The sequence below is a fragment of the Excalfactoria chinensis genome, chromosome 20 (genome assembly GCF_039878825.1).
Source record: "Excalfactoria chinensis isolate bCotChi1 chromosome 20, bCotChi1.hap2, whole genome shotgun sequence".
NCBI lineage: Eukaryota > Metazoa > Chordata > Aves > Galliformes > Phasianidae > Excalfactoria > Excalfactoria chinensis.
The window spans coordinates 453,891-468,682 of record NC_092844.1 but is presented as its reverse complement, the minus strand read 5'-3'; the positions used below and the strand labels follow the sequence as shown (position 1 = coordinate 468,682).

The window sequence follows — 14,792 nt, the reverse complement described above, 5'->3', positions numbered from 1 at the left end:
CCATTGTCACAATGTCACCCTCCTGTCTCTGTCCCCAGCCTCGGGTGGCACGACACCGCTGCGCATTGAGTCCTCATCCTCCACTGTCACTGAGGGGCAGACCCTGGACCTCAACTGTGTCATTGCCAGTCCTGCACAAGCCACTGTCACCTGGTACAAGCGTGGTGGGTCTCTGCCTGCCAGGCACCAGGTGAGGGATGCACAGGGCACTGTCCTCAGGTTGCGATGGCTGGGTTTGACCTGTGGTCACATGCAAGCCCAGGTGATCCTATGCAAGGGCAGATGATGCCTTGCAAGCCCCAACAGTTCCACGTGGAGCTCAGTGACCCCCTGTCTCCTTCTCACAGGTGTCTGGCTCCCGCCTGCGGCTGCTGCAGGTGACAGCAGCCGACTCGGGTGAGTACGTGTGCCGGGTGAGCAGCGGGGCCACCACCAAGGAAGCCAGCGTCATGGTGACAATCCAGCCCAGCGCGGCCGGCTCCGACCGTGAGTGGGGATGGGGTGAGAACAGGGATGTTTCCTGCAAGTGGGTGATGCTCCCTGGAGCTGCCACCCATGTGCATTCTCATTCTGGGTTCACTGTCACCAGGTGCCACCTGGTTACAGCTTTCAGGTGCAGCTGTACACCTGTAGGGGTGCAAAGCTGCCATGCAGCCATGCAGAAAGCACCCAGCAGGGAGAAATGGAGCTGAACACCCACTGTGTCCCTAGTAGCTGGGAGCATGACACAGCCTGGGTCCTGCTCCTGGTGGCCTCCCAGGATCCTGGTGCCCTTAGTCGGCACACATATGGTGGTGCATGATGCTGTCTGTAATTCTCCCATCTCGGTCCCCAGCCCCAGGTGGCACGACACCGCTGCGCATTGAGTCCTCATCCTCCACTGTCACTGAGGGGCAGATCCTGGACCTCAACTGCGTCATTGCCAACTCTGCACAAGCCACTGTCACCTGGTATAAGCGTGGAGGGTCCCTGCCAGCCAGGCATCAGGTAGGGGATGCAGAGGGGTCCCTAAGGTAGTGAAGGTTGGGGCTGATCTACGGACCTATGCAAGGCCGCATGGCTATGTGCAAGCCTAGATGTTCCCAGGCAAACTGAAATGTTCCCACACAAGCCCAGATGTCCTCAGGCAAAACCAGCCCTTGATTGGTCCTGTCAAAGCACAGATGGCATTCGTGCAAATCCAAATGATCCCATGTAAGCTCAAATGGCACCATGCAATGCCACATGTCCCCATGCAAGCCCAATTGGCAACCAGGCAGTTTCAAGTGGCCATATGCATGCATTGTCCTATGCAAGACCAAATAGTGCTTGCACAAGCCCAGAAGGCCCCATGCAGGCTATCTTGGCTCCATGCAGTCCCAGGTGTCTCCTTGCAAACCAATGGCCCCTGTGCAAGCCTACGAGTTCCCATGCAAGTCACAGCAGTTCCACACTGTCTCCAATGTCCCCCTGTCCCCTCTGTGCAGGTGTCGGGCTCGCGCCTGCGTCTGCTGCAGGTGACAGCAGCTGACTCAGGCGAGTACGTGTGCCGGGTGAGCAGCGGGGCCACCACCAAGGAAGCCAGCGTCATGGTGACAATCCAGCCCAGTGGGGCCGGCTCCTACCGTGAGTGGGGACTGGAAAGGGATGGGGACATGGGATCGTGTCACTACATGTCCCCATGGAGTGACCGTGCTGCCCTCGTCCCCAGCCTCTGGTGTCACACGCCCGGTACGCATTGAGTCCTCATCATCCTCTGTGTCTGAGGGACAGACTCTGGACCTTGACTGCATCGTGGCCAGCCAGGGCCAGGCCACCATCACCTGGTACAAGCGTGGCGGGTCCCTGCCAGCCAAGCACCAGGTAGGTGGAAATGTCAGGGAAGCATTTTGAGGCAGAAAGAAGGGTTTTGGGGTGTCAAGGTGTTCATCTGATGTGTGTTCCCCCAGGTGTCAGGCACCCGCCTGCGCATCCCCCAGGTGTCGGCGGCCGATTCGGGCGAGTACGTGTGCCGGGTGACCACGGGCAGTGTCACACATGAGACATCCCTCATTGTCACCATCCAGACTGGTGCTGGCTCCTCATATGGTACTGGGAATGTGGACTGGGAGGGCATACAAGGGCATGACCGAGGGGTGGCTGCACCCACTGACCCCGCTGCTCCCCAGCTGTGGGCGTCACACCACCTGTGAGGATCGAGACTTCATCCGCCTCCGTCACCGAAGGACAGACCCTGGACCTCAACTGCATGGTGGCCGGGCAAGGCCACCCCCAAGTCACCTGGTACCGGCGTGGCGGGGCTCTGCCCCCTAACAGCCAGGTAGGGTGCAAGGAGCTGGTGTCACTCTGAGGGCTTAGCCCCACACCCTGCACTGTCACTGCTCGCTGGTACTGACGTGTCCCTGCTGTGTCCAAACAGGTGTCGGGCACCCACCTGCGCCTCGCCCAGGTGTCGGTGGCCGATTCAGGCGAGTATGTGTGCCGGGTCACCCTGGGGACTGCCACGCAGGAGGCCTCTGTCATTGTCACTGTGCCCAGCAGTGCTGGCACCTACTACTGTGAGTGCAAGTGAGAGAGCAGCGCTTGGGATGGATGTGTACCACCATGGTGCTGAATGTCCCCATTCCTTGTTCCCAGCCCCTGGAACCTCCCAGCCTGTACACATTGAGTCTTCATCCTCTGCCATTGCTGAGGGACAGACCCTTGACCTCAACTGTGTGGTGGCAGGATCTGGTCCCACTACTGTCACCTGGTACAAGCGTGGTGGCTCCCTGCCTGCTGGCCACCAGGTAGGGCATAGAGAATGGGAGGTCACCCCAACATCCTGTCCTGTCCTCCGCTCTCTGGTACTGACATGTCCCCACTGTGTCCCCAACAGGTGTCGGGCACCCGCCTGCGCATCCCCCAGGTGTCAGCGGCCGATTCAGGTGAATATGTGTGCCGGGTGACTGCAGGCGGTGTCACACAGGAGACGTCCCTCGTTGTCACCATTGATGATGATGCTGGTCCCTCCCACTGTGAGTGCCATGCTGTGGATGGGGCTATGTGGACCGTGCTGGTCCCTGATGCTGGAAGGGATCTTACCCTTAACTCTGCCCATGCAGCCTCCAGTGTCACGCTGCCTATCCACATTGAGTCCTCAGCATCCTCTGTCACTGAGGGGCAGACCCTGGACCTTGACTGCGTGGTGGCTGGCCAGGGCCAGGCCACCTTCACCTGGTATAAGCGTGGTGGGTCCCTCCCAGCCAAGCACCAGGTAAGTGGGGATGTGGCAGGGTAGAGGCTGGTGGCCCCACGTGTCCAGCTGATGCCACCCTCTGCCACCCCCCAGATGTCGGGGTCCCGCCTGAGGCTCTCACAGCTCTCTGTGGCCGATTCGGGCGAGTACGTCTGCCGGGCAGACTTGGGCAGCACCTCCCGTGAGGCCACTGTTGTTGTCACTGTCACCTCACATGACAGCTCCAGCTACCGTGAGTGCAGCCACAGGCTAAAGAAGAGCACTGGTGCCAGGGGCAGTGTGGGTGACCTCAGTGGCTTCCCTGTCCCTTGTCTCCACAGGGCTTCAGAGCCCCATCATCTCCATTGACCCGCACAGCATGGCTGTGGCCCCAGGCGAGGATGCCACCTTTAAGTGCCGCATCCATGATGGTGCTCGGCCCATCAACATCACCTGGCGGATGGGACCTAGCCAACACCTCCAAGGTACAGTGGTCCCTTGGGTGGCCTAGGCATGGTGCCTGTGGTTGCCCAGGCACTGAACCTTCTCCTTGCCCAGACAATGTGAAGATCAGTGCCAATGGTTCCGTCATCTCCATCACTGGTGCCCATGTGGGCAACCAGGGTGCGTACCACTGTGTGGCCTCCAACCGCTTTGGCGTTGCCAGCAGCGTTGTCAACCTCCTGGTGCAAGGTACAAGTTGGCTGGGTGTCCCCGTCTCTGTCCCTACTTTCTCCTTATGCTTCACATGCTCTTTGGGTGGTGATGTCTCCATCCTTGTCCCCATGTTGTCTCCCATATGCTCCAGGATGGTCGTGGTGCCTCCATTCCCATTCTGATGTCTCTATCCCTATACTGATATCTTCTGTTAGCTACAGTCATCCCTGGGGTGGTGGTGTCCCCATCCCCTTATGGCCTTGGTGCCCAAAGGGTGGTAGTGATCCTGTCCCTGTCCCTTTGGGATTGTTCTCCAGATGCTTCCGGGGTGGTGGTGTCCCCACCCCTATGCTGACATCCTTCAGGTGCCCTTGGGGTGGCGGTTCCATGTTCCTATGCAGATATCCTTCAGGCACCCCTGGGGTTTAAGATACCCCTGTATCTCCACCTCCTTCCCTGTGATGTCCTCCGGGTGCCCCTCGGGTGGTGATGTCCCCGTGCCCATCCCCACACTGACTCCTTCCCCATTCTCCAGGTGCCCCCACAGTGTCAGTGATGCCATCCGGTCCTGTGACGGTGAAGGAAGGCAAATCTCTCAGCCTGGAGTGCCTGGGCCGGGGTGAGCCACGGCCCCTGGTGCGCTGGAGCCGACTGGGCTCACGGCAGAAGGTGGAGCACCAGACGCTGCTGCACATGGACAGCCAGGCTGTGCTGCAGGTGAGTGGGGCATCCCAGGGTGCTGCATACTCCAGGACATGTCAGGTGCTCAATATCCACTCTCTCCCCTCACCAGCTCTCACCAGCCAAACCAGAGCACGCTGGGACCTACATCTGCACAGCACAGAGTGCCCTGGGTTCAGCACAAGCTCGTGTGGATGTCAGCGTGGAGACGGCACAGAGGCACCCTGGGGCCCCCAGGGTCACCGCACCACCCACCGTCACAGTGGTGGCTGGGGACACCGCCACGCTGCACTGCTCAGCTACAGGTAGGGGATGGGGACACGCTCTATGGGAACCTGCCTGGACCCCCTGCCCCGGGAGACATGGGGTGACATGCCCACAGGAGAGCCAGAGCCCAGGATTGAGTGGTCGAAGCTGCGGGCACCGCTGCCCTGGCAGCACCGCGTGGTGAATGGCACCCTGGTGATCCCCCGTGCTGCTCAGCAGGACTCAGGCCAGTACATCTGCAATGCCAGCAGCCCCACCGGCTTCACTGAGGTTTTCATCACCCTGGATGTGGAGAGTAAGGGATTATAGTTTGGGTCCACACTCTGTCATTGCCCTTTGCTGCTCTCCCTCCGTCTGTCTGTCCAACCCTTCCAGATCTGCTCATGTCCTTCCCCATCACTTCTCATACTCCTCTCACACATAGTTCCATCCTCACTCTTCCATCTCAGCATTCATTGTCTTCTCCAGCTCTTTATGGACACCTTCATTCACCCCTTCTCCTTGATGTTTCCATTGCCTTGTCCATCTCTGCACTCATCATCTCACCATCTGTGCTCACCCTCCTCTCCATCCACTGTTCACAAATCCACTTGTTTCTCAGCCATCCCAGCATTCATCCCTGCATGCAGCTCTTACTGCATCTGCTCATACTCTTCCATCCTTCCACAACTTATGAAGCTGTCCTCACTCATCCACTTGCACTCAGCCATGTGTACGTCTCTCTCTGTTCACATCCGTCTTTTCCTTGTGGATCCATCCTTTATCTCTCATCTGCACAGTTCTCTCTCTTTTGCTGCTTACTACTCCATCCATCCCTTCTTCACCCACCTTTGTCCCGTCTATCACTTATCCATCTCAGCTGGTGCTGTATGTCCCTTTGTCTTGGATGTGTCTGTAACGTGTCCCTTCATCTTGGATGTGTCTGTAACGCATCCATCCAAGCACTCATCCCCACACTCATCCACCTTCCCCCACAACCATTCCTTGGAGATCAATCCACTTGTCCTTCCCTGCTCATGCCTCTTTTCTCCATCCATCCCCTTCTCTTGGTTACATCCCTGCACCCATCCCTACACACATCCGACTTCACTCACACCCCTCCATCCATCCCTTCCTCTCACCCATCTCTCACCCATCCCAGCACAGCTCCATTCCCACCCCACCCACACCCTCCCACTGCCACTCTCCATGCCCCACTGACACCTTCATCCCCCATCGCGTTCTCACCGTGTGCTGACCGCTCCATCTCACAGCCCCACCATATGCCACAAGCTTACCAGAGGACAGTGCGGTGCATGCAGGCGACACGGTGCAGCTGCAGTGCCTGGCCCATGGCACCCCACCGCTGCTCTATACTTGGGACAAGCTCAATGGCAGCCTGTCACCCCGCGCTGTGCCCCGTGCCGGTCTTCTGCGCATCAGCCCCACGCTGCCTGCCGACGCCGGCACCTACCGCTGCATGGTCACCAACCGTGTGGGCAGAGCTGAGACCTTTGCCCGCATTGCTGTCCATGGTGAGTGCCCGGGTGCCCCATGCCACGCTGGGGATGCCCGCCATGCCCCATGTCACCTTTACATCCCATGCAGGTGATGGTGGTGGTGACAGCGCTGGTCCTCTGGCCGTGCGGGTGACGCCGGGGAGCTTGGTGAGAGGGGTGGGCAGCACGGCTGAGTTCGCCTGCACCGCGTCAGATCCACGGGCGCACCTGGAGTGGCTGAAGGACAGTGGGGAGCTGCCCCCCCGGCACAGCGTGCGGGATGGGGTGCTGCGGTAAGGCAGGACAGGGTGGTGTGGGGTGCAGGCAGTGCCCCATGGGTCCCACAACTGTATGTGTCCCCCGTGTTCCTGCAGGATCCCAGTGTTGGCGCAGGGGGCGCAGGGGGTGTACGTGTGCCGGGCCAGTGCTCCGGGTGGTCAGGCGGAGGACAGGGCCATGCTCACCGTGCAGGGTAGGAACCACTGACCTGACCCTGCAAACAGCAGCACCTTGCTGCCCCTGAGCCCCTGCTGCACCTGCAGATGCCTGCTGACCCCAGTCCCATATACCCCGGTACCCCTCATTGCCCCTAACCCATGGGCACTTGCTCAGCCTGCCTGCTCTTCCCACAGGCTCCCCGGTACCCTTATCACCCCATGCCCTGGGTACCCTTGTTTTCTTCCTGTAGGCACCCAATCCCTCCCCCTACTCCTGGGCTCTCTGATACCTCTTATTTTCCCATGCCCTCAGATACCTTGGTATACCCAATTTTCCCCCATGCTCTGCAGCAGCCTACAGGTTCATCTGCATGCCTACAGGCACCACAGAATTCATGTTTCTTCCCATGCCTACAGGCAGCCTGACACTCACCTATTTCTTCCCATTCCCCTTAGTGCCTCGCTACCCTCTGTTCTCTCATTGTTGCCCTTAGGCTCCCTGGTGTCCCCCATCTCCCCCCATCCATGTGCACCTTGGTACCCCCTGTCTCTCCCATGGGACACTTATGGGCACCCCAGTGCCCCCTGTTTCTCCCCATGTACTCTGGTACCCCCTCCTACTTCCCCATAACCATGGGTACCCCAAAACCCCTCATCTCCCTGTACCCATGGACACTCTGCTTCTTCCCACCTCTCCCCACAGGCACCCTGGTCCCCCCAGTCTCTCCCTTTGCTGGTTCCCTCCCCAAATCTCACGGTGCCTCCCCATGCCCGGGGTCACCCCTAAACCATCCTTTCCCCCTCCAAGCTCTTCCCAGGGCCCTGATTAACATCCGAACGGCGGTGCAGACAGTGCTGGCGGGCATGGAGGTGGAGTTGGAGTGCCTAGGGCTGGGAGAGCCACAGCCCCATGTCACCTGGAGCAAAGTGGGGGGCCAGATCCGCCCAGGGGTGCTGGTTCACGCTGGCACCCTGACCATCGAGCGGGTGGAGCGGGCGGATGCAGGGCAGTACCGCTGCACTGCCACCAATTCTGTGGGCACCGTGGAGTCCCACGTCATCCTCCATGTGCAGGGTGAGCAAAGATGGGAACTCCAAAGTGGGGAGAGTGTCCCCAACCCCAGCACAAGGGGTGACGGCTCTGTCTGTCCACAGCTGCCCCGCACATTGCCAGGCAGTCGGAGGTGAAGGAGGTGTCAGTGGGCTCAAAGGCTGTTCTGCCCTGCTTGGCATCTGGCTTCCCTGTGCCAGAGATCAGCTGGAGCAAGGTGAGCAGGGATGCAGGGACATGAGGCTGTGGGAAGGCAGGGTTGGGTGCCCTGTGGGTGCTGACCCCTGATGTCCTCACAGCTGGACGGGGAGCTGCCAGAAGGTGCACGGGTGGAGGGCACAGACCTGATGCTGCCAGCTGTGAGCCTTGAGGATGCTGGTATCTATGCCTGTGCTGCCAGCAACAGCCGCGGCCAGGAGAAAGCCTTATTTGTGCTGAAGGTGCGAGGTGAGTACTGGACAGGGAGGCTGGGGGGGACTGCATCCCTGTCTGTGCTGAGCCCCATGTCCCCGCAGAGCACCTGGTGCCCTACTTCACGCAGACTCCTCGCTCCTTCCTGCGGCTGCCCACCATCAAGGATGCCTACAAGACCTTCGAGATCCAGATCACCTTCCGGCCTGATGCTGCCGATGGTGAGCACCGTGGGGGCCCCTCGGCCCCCTGAGCCTGATCATGCCACAATGGCCTGCTCTCATTCCTTCTCTCTCCTCCTCTGTCTGTCTGTCCTTCTTTTCATCTCTCTCCCTTCTTTAGCCCTCATCCTGTACTCAGGTGAGCTCCCACCCCGGGGACCTTTGTTCTCCCTGCTCCCCGGGGTGCTTCTGGGCCGCCCTGTGCTGCGGCTGTGCTCACTCTGCTGTGTCCCCATAGGGATGATCCTCTACAATGGGCAGCGCAAGAGCAGTGGTGCCGACTTTATCTCCTTTGGGCTGGTGGGCGGGCGCCCTGAGTTCAGGTGAGAGCACAGGAAGGTACTGCTAGCTGGAAGGGCAGCACACCCCTCACCCCATATATCTCCCCATTTGATGGTAGGTTTGATGCTGGCTCTGGCATGGCCACGATCCGGGACCCGACGCCGCTGCGCCTGGGCAAGTACCACACCGTGCGCCTCTTCCGCAACCTGACTCGTGGCTCACTGCAGGTGGATGGGCAGCCCCCTGTTAATGGGACTTCACAGGTACAGGGTGCGGGCACCCCACAGCTGTGGGGTTATGGGGGGTGAGCCCCGAGTCTGTGCTCACCCCCCTGTGCCTGCAGGGCAAGTTCCAAGGGCTGGACCTGAATGAGTATCTGTACCTCGGCGGGTACCCCGATTATGCTCTCGTGGCCAAGACGGGGCTGAGCCGTGGCTTTGTGGGTATGCAGTGAGACAGTGGGTGCAGGGGGCCAGCACTGGGGTTGGGGCTGAGCGTGTGTCCCTGCTGTGTCCCATAGGCTGTGTGCGCCAGCTGCGCATCCAGAACGAGGAGGTGGCCTTTGGAAATCTGGACCTGGGGGCACACGGTGTCTCCAACTGTCCCACGTGCCAGGACCAGCCCTGCCGGGTGAGACTGGGGATGATGCGCACCGTCCCCTTCTGCTGACCCATTCCTGGTGCTTATCTGTGTCCCCAACCCGCAGAATGGTGGCATCTGTGAGGACGCGGAGAGCAGCACCTACATCTGCCGCTGTCCCCAAGGCTTCACTGGCAGCAACTGCGAGTACTCGCAGGCCCTGCATTGCCACCCAGGTGGGTGTCCATGCCACAGAGACATCATCTGCCGCCCTCTGTGTGCGGGGATCCCCAGTGCTCATTTCCTGTCTCTATTCCCTGTCCTTGGGCAGAGGCATGCGGGCCCGATGCCACCTGCATCAGCCAGCCTGATGGGCAAGGCTACAGCTGCCGCTGCCACCTGGGCAAGACTGGGGAGAGGTGCACTGAAGGTGGGTACAGCCAGGGGTGGAGCATGGGGTGGGGACAATGCCAGGGACAGTGGTGTGGGGCTGGGACCCTCCTGGGGATGTGCATGGGGATGGGACCAACCTGGGGACAGGGACATGGGGGGCAGGAGGACCACTTTGAGGACACGGACATGGGAATGGGGATGAGAATGACTTTGGGGACGAGCAAGGGGCTGGGAGCCTCTGGGGACACAGGTATGGAGAATGGGGATGACATGAGGAGCTTAATCATTGAGGTGGGGATGATGCAGCTCTGACTGCCCTGGGGATGGAGGCATGGGGCTGGGGGCAACCCCAGAGACAGGGATGTGGGAATGGGGTGACCCTGGAGACAGGGGCATGGGAATAGAACAACCTTGAGGGCACAGACATGCATGGAGATAACTCTGGGGATGTGGGCATGGGGATGGGACCCCCTGGGGACATGGACATGGGGCTGGGACCACTCTGGAGACACGAGCATGGATCTAGTCTGGGACAAGAGCATGGAGATGGAGATGACCCTGGGGACATGGGATTGGAACCAACCTGGGGAAGCAGGTGGGATGGAGACAGGGAACTAGTTGCCAGCCTGGGGATGTGGTCATCATGGACACAATGGGGATGGGGAATTGGGGACCACCTTGGGGACACAGAAATGGGACTGAGTACCACCCTGGGAGATGGGGATGGTGGAGACAGGGCATGAAGTACCAGCTAGGGGAAGGGGAGCACTGTGGGGATGAGTGCTGAGGTGTGGGTGCTGCAGGGGAGGCAGTGAGCGTGCCGTCCTTCGACGAGGTGGGCGCCTTCGTATCGTATCCACCCCTGACCAACGTGCACCACGAGCTGCGGGTGGAGGCTGAGTTCCTGCCACGTGCACCTGACGGACTGCTGCTCTTCAGTGCTGGCAAAGCCTCCCCAGTTGAGGACTTTGTTGCCCTCGCCATGGTCGGTGGTCATCTCGAGTTCCACTATGAGCTGGGTTCAGGTAGGCTGGCACAGCGCAGCAGGGCCTGGTGTCACTGAGGGAGCTCTGGTGTTACTGTGAGGGCTCTGACATGGCTGGGGTGGCCTGGCATCAGTGGGGTTCCCAAGCCTTATGGGATCCCTTGGTGTCAGTGGAGTCCGCAGGCATCATTAGTGTCCCAAGGCATCACTGATGTCACTGAGGATCCCAAGCAATACTGCCCCCTCCCCCTCCAGGATCAGCTGGCGTTTCTGGGTGTCACTCATGTTTCCAGGCACTGCCAGATTCCCCAGATTTCGATAAGAAACTTTACAATCTCTGGGGCCCCCCAGGATCTTTTTTTGTCCCTGGGAGTTGTTAGCATCTCTGGGCACCATTGGGTCTCCTGATGACCGTGGGGTGTCTGGACACAGCTGGGGTCTCTGAGCACCATGAGGGTTCCAGCATATCCCTGGGGTTCGCAAACATCACCAAGGTTCCCAAGCACCACCAGGGTCCCCAAGTAGTCCTGGTGCTCTTGGGCTTCTCTGGGGGCAATGGCAGTGCTGAGTTGTGGCATCACCCTGCCACACTGCAGGCACGGCGGTGCTGCGGAGCATCGAGCCAGTGGCGCTGGGCCGCTGGCACCGGGTGACAGCTGAGCGGGTACACAAGGATGGGACGATGACGGTGGACGGCGGCGCCCCGGTGCAGCGCTCCTCACCTGGCAAGAGCCAGGGGCTCAACCTGCACAGCCCTCTCTACCTCGGGGGAGTGGAGCCCCCCCTGCGGCCCCCCACCAATGCCTCCTTCCAGGGGTGCATCGGCGAGGTGAGCCCCCCGGGCACTAATGTGGGGTCCCCCTGGTGCGGGACGCCCTGGGTTAAACCCCCATGTCTGGTGCAGGTCTCCATCAATGGGAAGAAGGTGGATCTGTCGTACAGCTTCCTGCGCAGCCGGGGTGTGGGGCAGTGTGGGCAGAGCTCGCCCTGCCTGCACACACCCTGCCTGCACGGCGGCCGCTGTCTGCCCCTACCCACCGGCAGCCCACCGTTCCGCTGCCTCTGCACCTCTGGCTTCAGTGGTGAGCACCGTGGGGCTGCGTTTGTGCGTGCTGTGTGCATGCACCTGGTGTGTGTGCAGTGTGCGCGTGCTGTGTGCATGCACCTGGTGTGTGTGCAGTGTGCGCGTGCTGTGCTTGCATGCTGTGCGTGCAAGTGGGTGCGGGAGGTGCTGAGACCCCGCGTGCCCATGTCACCATGTGCCATCACTGTGTCCCCAGGGCCGCGCTGCGAGCGGGAGGCTGACCGGTGCCTGGAGCACAACCCCTGCCTGCATGGTGGCACCTGCAAGGACAATGGCTGCATCTGCCCCGAGGGCTACGCTGGTTCCTACTGCCAGCACGGTGAGCTGGGGGTGTGGGGACATGGGGACGTGTGGGGATGTGCCACCAGTCCCCATCACCTTCTCACCCGCAGGCGCAGCGCTGTCAGAGCTGGACCAGGACTGGCAGGAGGGCAGTGGTGGCAGCGGTAAGCTCCGCAGGGTGCTGTGCACCTGTTTTCCCTTTCTGGCACCCAAACCTGCTGCTGGGGATGTGCTCAGTGGTGCCTCCTCTCCCCATCTCCCTGCAGACACCCCTGGGCAGTTCAGTGCCATGTTCCATGAGGGCTCCTACCTGGCCTTGCCCGGCCACCTCTTCTCCCATGGGTGAGTGACAGCAGGGACAGGGACCCTTGTGGCATTGCACCCATCACAGTGTTGCACCTCTTCCCACTGCACCCACAAGAGTGCTGCACCCCTTTCCTGCAGCATTGCACCCATTGCTGCATTGAACCTTTCTCCTGGTGCTGCACCCATCACAGCGTTGCATCCTTCCCAGCGTGCAGTACTCTTGCCACTGCATTGCACCTTTCCAGTGGCATTGCACCCTTCAAGGCTGCTGCACTCTCTCCTGCAGCATTGTACCCATTATGGTGTTGCATCCCTTCCTGCAGCATCACAGCCATCATGACTTAGCACTCCTCTTGCCATGTTGCACCCATTGTATTCTTGTACACGTTGTATCCTTGTGTATTGCGCACTGCGCTGTTGCACCTGCTGCATCCTCGTACCTGTTGCATTCTCGCACCCCATGCATTCTTATTTCAGTTGCATTCTTGCACCCATTGTGTTGTACCTGCTGCATTCTTGAACCCACTGCATTTCTGCACCCTTTATTTCTTGTACCCACTGCATGCTTGCACCCATGGTGTTGCACTCTCCCAGGCTCTGTACCCATGCCCTGCCCCTCTTGTTGCAGCGCACCTGACTTGCAGGACACCATTGAGCTGGAGCTGAGGACAAGCAGCACTGAGGGGCTACTGCTGTGGCACGGGGCGGTGAGCAGGGACATGGCCAGGGCATGCAGCCCTGGGGAGGGGTCAGAGTTGTCCCCATCCCGCTCACAGCCCCGATGTGCCTACAGGAGAGTGGCAAAGCCAAAGACTTCGTGGGGCTGGGTCTGAAGGATGGGCACCTGGTGTTCAGGTGAGGGGTACACCTATGTCCCTTGGGGCTACACACCACCCATGTGTCCCCATGCTCAGCCCCGTGTCCCCTCAGCTACCAGCTGGGCAGCGGCGAGGCCACCATCATCTCCGAAGACCCTGTCAATGACGGCGAGTGGCACCACGTGATGGCGGCCAGGTGAGGTCAGGACACAACGGTGTGGGGATTGGGGTTGGGACATGGGTGCTGATGCTGCCCCCACAGGCAGGGCCGGCGTGGGTGGCTGCAGGTGGATGGAGAGGAGCCGGTGTTTGGAGAGTCCCCTGGAACCAATGTCATGGCCAACACCCAGGGCAACATCTACATCGGTATGGATGTGTGGAGAGTGGGAACGGGGTGTAGGATGGGACACATGGCATGGGGGGGGACAGCACAGACAGGACGGGATATGTGATGGGGCATAATGGAGTATGGTGGAGGGAGAACATAGGAGATTGTATGGGGTAGGACATGGTGTGGGTACAGGATGGGACACAGGGCAGAGGATGCTACAAAGTATGGGACAGGATGGGGCACAAAATTCAGGATGGGACATAAGGGGACGTGGATGTGGGGTGGGACATGATGAGGCACTGGGGGCAATGGGACAGGACACGAATGCAAGATTGTACGTGATGTGGCACGGAATGGGATGTGAGACGTGGCGCAGGGTGGGATAATGGGAGGGGACCCATGAGACATGATATGGGACACGGGATGGGACATGGGACAGGACAAGAGAGGGGACACAGAAAGGGGACATACGGTGCTGGGATGTGACGTGGGGCAGGACACGGGAAGCAGACCTGCATGAGGACCGTGGGGTGCTGTGTCCTCCTGTTCCCACACTCACGTGTCCCCCCTTTCTGCAGGCGGCGCCCCAGACCCCGGCAGCCTCACGGCCGGCAAGTTCCTCACCGGCGTGTCGGGATGTGTGCGGGGCCTGGTGCTGGCGCCCGCGGGGACCCCCCGGCACCCCACCGACCTGCGGCACGGCGTGGTGGGCGGCTCCGCTGTTGCCCCCTGCCCCTCCTAGCCCCCCCCCTGCCCCCACACAGCTTGGGGGGATGAGTTTTGTCGGGTTTATTATTATTTTTCCAAAAAGCCACGAGAAAAAGGTGCTTCGCTGCCCTGGGATGGCTCCGGGGGGGCCGGGACCCCACAGCAATGTTTACACCCCCCCTCCCCACTCCCGACCCAAGCCACGCTGGGGCGGCCGGGCCGCTCAGGTGCCTCCTGGGGTGGTACCTGGGTGGGGGGCGCAAGGGACAATCGTGGGAGTTGGCGGGGACGGGGAGCTCCTCCAACCCCCCTGTGCTGGGACACCTATTAAAGGAGAGAGAACGAGCCGGGGGGCCGTGTGTGGGTCTGTGCCCTGGGGCTGCCAGCTGAAATGGGGACTGTGCTGTGGAGGAGGGGGCGGGAAAGCTGGTGTTGTGAGTGGGGTTTGGAAGCGTGGGGTTGGTAAGGAGGCACAGGGAGGTGCGGGTGTGGGGTCGAATGTGTGGGAGGGCCTGGAGCAGGTCTTATGGGGGGATGGATGGATCCGGGGGGCTGATATTGTGGTGCGGCTGTGGGGAACCGGGACAGGGGGATGTGAGAGCACGGGAGGGCCCGGAGGGGTCCG

General features: G+C 60.6%; 1 protein-coding gene across 3 annotated transcripts in view; it reads left to right on the top strand.

The window, feature by feature from the left end:
- HSPG2 (heparan sulfate proteoglycan 2) overlaps nucleotides 1-14,507 on the top strand; it is a 30,994-nt gene extending 16,487 nt beyond the window's left edge. For 2 of the 3 annotated variants that reach the window (XM_072354210.1, XM_072354208.1), the window contains 41 exons: nucleotides 39-190; nucleotides 348-486; nucleotides 836-987; nucleotides 1,467-1,605; nucleotides 1,691-1,842; nucleotides 1,929-2,067; nucleotides 2,148-2,299; nucleotides 2,399-2,537; nucleotides 2,617-2,768; nucleotides 2,858-2,996; nucleotides 3,084-3,235; nucleotides 3,311-3,449; nucleotides 3,538-3,681; nucleotides 3,755-3,889; nucleotides 4,389-4,570; nucleotides 4,647-4,839; nucleotides 4,917-5,096; nucleotides 6,055-6,315; nucleotides 6,389-6,572; nucleotides 6,654-6,751; nucleotides 7,525-7,791; nucleotides 7,872-7,984; nucleotides 8,067-8,214; nucleotides 8,283-8,399; nucleotides 8,638-8,722; nucleotides 8,800-8,944; nucleotides 9,025-9,124; nucleotides 9,202-9,311; nucleotides 9,388-9,496; nucleotides 9,592-9,690; nucleotides 10,457-10,678; nucleotides 11,235-11,467; nucleotides 11,543-11,720; nucleotides 11,919-12,041; nucleotides 12,115-12,168; nucleotides 12,271-12,346; nucleotides 12,939-13,017; nucleotides 13,104-13,165; nucleotides 13,241-13,324; nucleotides 13,391-13,494; nucleotides 14,038-14,507. In XM_072354210.1, coding sequence (XP_072210311.1) covers nucleotides 39-190; nucleotides 348-486; nucleotides 836-987; nucleotides 1,467-1,605; nucleotides 1,691-1,842; nucleotides 1,929-2,067; nucleotides 2,148-2,299; nucleotides 2,399-2,537; nucleotides 2,617-2,768; nucleotides 2,858-2,996; nucleotides 3,084-3,235; nucleotides 3,311-3,449; nucleotides 3,538-3,681; nucleotides 3,755-3,889; nucleotides 4,389-4,570; nucleotides 4,647-4,839; nucleotides 4,917-5,096; nucleotides 6,055-6,315; nucleotides 6,389-6,572; nucleotides 6,654-6,751; nucleotides 7,525-7,791; nucleotides 7,872-7,984; nucleotides 8,067-8,214; nucleotides 8,283-8,399; nucleotides 8,638-8,722; nucleotides 8,800-8,944; nucleotides 9,025-9,124; nucleotides 9,202-9,311; nucleotides 9,388-9,496; nucleotides 9,592-9,690; nucleotides 10,457-10,678; nucleotides 11,235-11,467; nucleotides 11,543-11,720; nucleotides 11,919-12,041; nucleotides 12,115-12,168; nucleotides 12,271-12,346; nucleotides 12,939-13,017; nucleotides 13,104-13,165; nucleotides 13,241-13,324; nucleotides 13,391-13,494; nucleotides 14,038-14,201 — 5,795 coding nt within the window. In that variant the 3' untranslated portion in view covers nucleotides 14,202-14,507. The remainder of the gene's footprint in view (nucleotides 1-38; nucleotides 191-347; nucleotides 487-835; nucleotides 988-1,466; nucleotides 1,606-1,690; nucleotides 1,843-1,928; nucleotides 2,068-2,147; nucleotides 2,300-2,398; nucleotides 2,538-2,616; nucleotides 2,769-2,857; nucleotides 2,997-3,083; nucleotides 3,236-3,310; nucleotides 3,450-3,537; nucleotides 3,682-3,754; nucleotides 3,890-4,388; nucleotides 4,571-4,646; nucleotides 4,840-4,916; nucleotides 5,097-6,054; nucleotides 6,316-6,388; nucleotides 6,573-6,653; nucleotides 6,752-7,524; nucleotides 7,792-7,871; nucleotides 7,985-8,066; nucleotides 8,215-8,282; nucleotides 8,400-8,637; nucleotides 8,723-8,799; nucleotides 8,945-9,024; nucleotides 9,125-9,201; nucleotides 9,312-9,387; nucleotides 9,497-9,591; nucleotides 9,691-10,456; nucleotides 10,679-11,234; nucleotides 11,468-11,542; nucleotides 11,721-11,918; nucleotides 12,042-12,114; nucleotides 12,169-12,270; nucleotides 12,347-12,938; nucleotides 13,018-13,103; nucleotides 13,166-13,240; nucleotides 13,325-13,390; nucleotides 13,495-14,037) is intronic. The other variant, XM_072354209.1, reaches the window with a different exon arrangement.
- Nucleotides 14,508-14,792: the final 285 nt, after the last annotated feature.